Source organism: Charadrius vociferus, unplaced genomic scaffold (assembly GCF_000708025.1).
Source record: "Charadrius vociferus isolate BGI_N301 unplaced genomic scaffold, ASM70802v2 scaffold54, whole genome shotgun sequence".
Lineage (NCBI taxonomy): Eukaryota > Metazoa > Chordata > Aves > Charadriiformes > Charadriidae > Charadrius > Charadrius vociferus.
The window spans coordinates 3,604,108-3,609,498 of record NW_009648350.1 but is presented as its reverse complement, the minus strand read 5'-3'; the positions used below and the strand labels follow the sequence as shown (position 1 = coordinate 3,609,498).

Here is a 5,391-nt window from a genome sequence, read left to right as displayed (position 1 = left end):
GGGGGGGGGGCTGCCCCTTCCCGGGGCACGGGGGGTGCTCTCCTCCCGGGAAGGGTCCCCACTGCGCACCGGGCTTCCTTCCTCTCCCGAAAGCGGCGTTTCCCCGGCCGGCTCGGCCCTTGGCCCCGCAGGGCTGTGCCGGGGGAAGGCTGGCTAATTAGCCACCGAGGAAACGGCAGTCACTGATTAGTCCTGCTCGGGAGCCAGAGAGCATCGGAATGAGCTACGGATACCTTCGAAAGGTGCTGCCAAAAGCAAGGCTGGCCTCGCACCGCCCTAACCTGTCCTCAGCAGCACTAAAAAAAAAAAATAACAAAAACACTGCCGGAAAGGGCAATCGCCAATGATTTCGTGCAGATAAACAAGTTGTAGTGTAACTGAGAGCCGTTACGAAATTAACGCCACTACGTAAAAGAAGAGTTATGTGTTCTATGCATAAAACGCATCCATCATTTCTGGTTTAGCCCTTTAGGCAATTTTTTTGGCCAAATTGCGGGAGGAGAGAGGAGCTGGGAGACGCTGTGCTGCTCGAAGTTTTGCGGAGAGAGAGGCAGAGGAGAGGGATCCTGCACTATGCCCCCCCTAAAGGAGGGCTCCGAAGTCTACGCTCAACCTTTTTCAGCCACCAGAGAATCTCCTTGAAGGAGAAACACACGTTATGGCCATCCCAGACATAGGTCATCCTGTATCAGGGACTAGAAAACCCACTTCCCCATCCAGGGATTTTCCTGCTAGGATTCTCTGATGGCTAATAAAGGCGCTGGGTCCCTCTGCAGTGCCGGTGCCATTCAGTGCTGAGTCAGCCGCGCACATGATGCTCACCCCACCGGGGCCACCAGACCTTCCTCGTTCCGCTCTCCATGGACAGGCTTCCGTAGGAAAGGGGAAGCGCTCCAGCTGTGCTCCTTTCTGCAACATCACGAGTGCAGCAGGTGCTAAAAATGAACAGCTCTATTTTGCAATAGCAGCCAGTTACCTCAATGTTAAGCGTAGCACAATGCTGCCCGCCTGTATGTCTTATATTAAAAATAAGCGAGTGGATTGACCCTCTTGTAATCCTAAGGAATCTACGTTGCTTGCAGGGAGTGACAAACCTGGGCTCATCCCACACAGTCTCCATGGACCTTCCCTGAAGGATCTGGCCCAAAATACCCAATACTTTTGCCACCCTCCTCCAGCTTTCAGACTGACGAGCGGCACCCTGGAGCAGCGAACCGATGGCACAGCCCCAGCGCTGCGCGCCGAACAGCGAGAGCTGTGCAGGAGGAACTACAGTTGGTGGGAAGTCCCAGGCTGAAACGACGACCTGGGCATTTATTTCCCCCCTCTCCCCTCGCTTCCCTGATTCCACAATACCAGAGCCATTAATAAAAGCATTTCCCTATCATATCATCATATCATAAATCAGGAGGGGGAAAAAGATATGAGCGGCTTCTTCCTGTAGGACCAGGCAGGCTCCTAGGTCTGGTGTCAAGTAGGGCTTCTATAGGACCTGTGACAGACCACACCAGTTTCTAAACAGGTTTTCCCAAGTATTTCCGCTTGGCAAAGGGGTTGTAAGGCTGTCGGTGGAAGGGGACACCTCCAGCAGTACAGATTGCACAGTCAAGACAGTAAAATTTCTTTTTCTTTTTTTAAAAAAATCTGTTCCCTCCCTTTCTGTGCAATTCCTGCCAGACCGGTCCTGTGATTGACATGCCAGTGCCTTCCAGCTTCAATGATATCACTCAAGACCCCAGCTTGGAGAACTACATCGGCTGGGTTTGGTATGAGAAAGAGGTGCTGCTTCCTCTCCGATGGCTTCAGGACGACCTCAACAGCAGAGTGGTGCTCCGTTTCGGTAGTGCCCATTACTACTCCATTGTGGTAAGTTGCATGGGAAATTGTCCACCTGCTTCCAAAATCATGCTGCACCAAAATCTGTCTTATGACTTCTTCAGCAAACACATCTCTGCCTAGATTTTATATCAGTTTGCTATTTTCTTAACTGTTGCCTGCTTTCCTCCAGCCAAAAAGTTGGCCGTGTTCCCCAAGTCTCTCTTCTCTGCTCCTCCAATATCAGGACTTGTAACTAAAACATTTCCTTGCTACAGGATCTACCCAAACCCGTGTCTGTTGGTGATGCTTGTACGTGACCCAGACCTAGCTCCCAGCAAAGGAAGGGCTGCTAGATTGAGCCCACAAGGAGTAAGAGCCCAGAACAATGTTCAGTGTTGCTGGGAATCCCTACTGGCCTTTGCTGGGCTCCTTCCCTTCTCCCTGCTACGCTTACCACAAAAACCCAATAACCTGCCTCTTGGGCTCATGGGCGTCTTCTCCTCCAGTGGGTCAACGGAGTGCAAGTCGTGGAGCACGAAGGAGGCCACCTCCCTTTTGAAGCAGATATAAGCAACATCGTCCAGGGCAGCCCAGGGATCCCCTGCCGCATCACTGTCGCACTCAACAACACTCTGACACCCCATACTCTGCCTCCGGGGTCAATTCAATACATGAGTGACAAAACAAGGTGAGTTGCTAGAGCGCTGTACTGCAGAGCTTATCCCAGGGATGAGAGAACGGGAATTTATTTGGCTGCTAGTTCGTAAGACCCTCCAAACAACTTACGTAGAAAAGCATTGGTTGCATTTATGCCAAAATTATTCAGTCAAGCAGGGAGGAGTTTAAGCTTTGGTGTTATGAGGAATCTGCACTGAGTTATTGCATCTGGTGTATACACAGGGAGCTGAAATTAAGTGATTTGCGAAGCCGAATCAATGGCAGATTTGAGAAGCTTGAATTCAGCTGGAAACTGCAAGTACCAGCTATCCTGAAGGATCAGACCTATTCAGCACATTAAATGTTGGTTAACTGGTAGTTCCCTTCAGTGTAGCAGCAGTAGCGCTACTGAGACATAGATCCCTCCTGTTGTAAAGACTGTTTTACCAGCTGGCATCTATTTTTACATGACTGTTTTACATTGCTAGCATCCGTATGCTGCCTTCAGTTCTTGTGTAATGAAACATAATGTAGCCGTTTCTCCTGTCTTGCTCACTCAGGTATCCCAAGAACTATTTTGTACAGAACATCAGGTTTGATTTCTTTAATTATGCTGGAATCCATCGCCCGGTTGTGCTTTACACCACTCCTTCTGTCTACATAGATGATATTACTGTGACAACTACTTCATCAGAGAGTGTTGGTAGGTCCAGAACAATTACAGCAGCTACCTCAGGCTCCAAATGGAGATGACAAGGGCAGCAGACAAAATATCCTGGAAAAGTCTGATTGAATTTGTTTCACAGTGGCTTTTTCTTGAACCTGAGCTGGTCTATTGCACAGCTCAGCGGCTGTAAGAATATGATAAAGAGTTCAGAAGCAGTAAGAAAAAAAAAGGAAGTGCTTGCAAGAGACTACAGTTAAAGTGAAAGGATGATCAGGTGTTTCTCAAAGGAGAATTTCTCAGTAGGGGCAGTCTTCCTGCCACTTAAAGCAGGATTATCTCTAAGTAACAGAATTGTGTGATACACAAATCTTGCTGGAAACTTCTGGACCTCAAGACAGACAGGTCGTGCTTCTTAACGTTCTATTCGTGCCACTCTGTTGTTCTACATCTCCCTCATTTTAATGCTGCTCTATGTGAAAACCCTCCAACATTCAATGCATGCATTTTTCCTTTCATGGCAGCCTCTGACTGTCTTTTGTTTCCTTTGAACCAGCAATGGTGCAATATCAGGTATCGGTTGTTGGCAGCACACTCTATTCCTTGTCCCTGAGTTTACGTGACCAAGAAGGCAAAGTGGTTGCTACAGGCGATGGGTCAGCTGGAGAGCTAAAAGTCATGAACCCAAACCTTTGGTGGCCTTACCTGATGCACGAGAACCCTGGATACCGCTACTCCTTAGAGGTAACAGTGATATTTCTTCCTTTCTGTGTGCATTTCCTCCGACTGTAGAATAGGGTTAAGGAACTGCCATACGGCCCATCTTCCGTACTCATCTTCTCCCGCGGATCCTGTTCACGTGACCAGGATGGCATGTGAACGTGATGTGGCATTGCTAATTATACAGCAATCAAATCAAGCTTGCCAGCTGCCTGGATGCCGAACTGCAAGGTCTGTTGGTGAGAAGAGGGGGGCACGCACTCTCAGATGCTTGCCTTTCACATTTAGGGCCCAATCCACCCCTTGCCAAAGTACTGTTTGATACAATACAGGGGAGGAGACACGGTGAAAGCAGAGAGTCTCTGAGGAGCAGGCTGCTAACCTCTGCCACGTGCTTTGCCACACAACGAGCTTTCTCCCCACGCTGCAGGAGTTCAGCATCAATAGTGTGAGCCTGGAAGACTCTGTGTGAGTTAAGGATCAGTAGTGATGTTCAGATGTAGAAATTAGGGCAGATGAGCTGCTGTAGGTTTCCAGGGGCTCAGGTTTGTAGCTCTTGTGAGCAGATGACATTTCAGTCATTGCCTGGTATCGAGGTGCAGAGCAGAGGAGGTGTACCGCTGCCTTGCCAGGGGGGATGAAACGGCACGGATGAGTAAGCAGAAACAAAACTGAAGCTCTTGGGCTGAACAAGCCACAGAAGGGTCATCTGGGCTTCATTCTTCATCCTTCACCTTCCCCAGCTTGGATTTCTATTTTCTGTTTAGCCAGACCTTGCTCCTTCCCTCAGGAGGTACATGGGGACCACACGAGGTGGCCGCAGCAGCGGTGAGGAGCCGGCAGCGTGCCAAGGCAGGGCTGGGAAATGGACGGGCAGTCAGGACAGCCCTTACAGACAAGGAGAGGGGGGAGGACAGGGCATCCTTGTGAAACCCAGCACGTCACTCGCGTCTCCCCTGTGGCAATCCAGGTGAAGATGCAGGCGCAGGCCGACGGGGTGCTGCTGGAGGATGTGTACACGCTCCCGGTCGGCATTCGCACCGTCCATGTCACCAGCACGCAGTTCCTCATCAACGGCAGACCCTTCTACTTCCACGGCGTCAACAAGCACGAAGATGCGGACGTAAGTGTGCGGTGCCCGTGGTGGGGGCACCTAATGGCTCCTGGCTTTGCGCCACTGAGGCGGCAACCGCTCTCGCCTCCCCTCTCCACTCAGAGGGGCCGTTTCCTCACACCCTTCTCCCGGGCTGGCAGCTGCCAGGGTGGACTTCAACCAGCGTTAAGGGGACGCCATGCCCAGTCCCTCTCAGGGCGGATGGGTGACCGCGGGCTGTGCTGGCAGAGGGCATAAACGACACCCCCCTCACCCCCACACCGCGCCCCCGCGGCCGTGGCTTCCAGTCAGAAATAGCGGCTCTCGGGTTCCCCACCGCGGGAAATGCCAAAAAAGCCGCCGGCGGGGAGGTCGGAGCCGCAGGGCTGCGAAGCGCGGCCCGGCCACCGGGCGGCCCCCCAGCCGCGCCAGGAGCCCC

At 51.6% G+C, this 5,391-nt stretch overlaps 1 protein-coding gene across 1 annotated transcript in view; it reads left to right on the top strand.

Moving 5' to 3' along the window:
- Nucleotides 1-1,217: 1,217 nt before the first annotated feature.
- GUSB (glucuronidase, beta) overlaps nt 1,218-5,391 on the top strand; it is a 10,564-nt gene continuing 6,390 nt past the window's right edge. Inside the window, exons 1-6 of the mRNA XM_009885212.1 lie at nt 1,218-1,274; nt 1,678-1,866; nt 2,325-2,506; nt 3,036-3,178; nt 3,696-3,883; nt 4,830-4,986. Coding sequence (XP_009883514.1) covers nt 1,218-1,274; nt 1,678-1,866; nt 2,325-2,506; nt 3,036-3,178; nt 3,696-3,883; nt 4,830-4,986 — 916 coding nt within the window. The remainder of the gene's footprint in view (nt 1,275-1,677; nt 1,867-2,324; nt 2,507-3,035; nt 3,179-3,695; nt 3,884-4,829; nt 4,987-5,391) is intronic.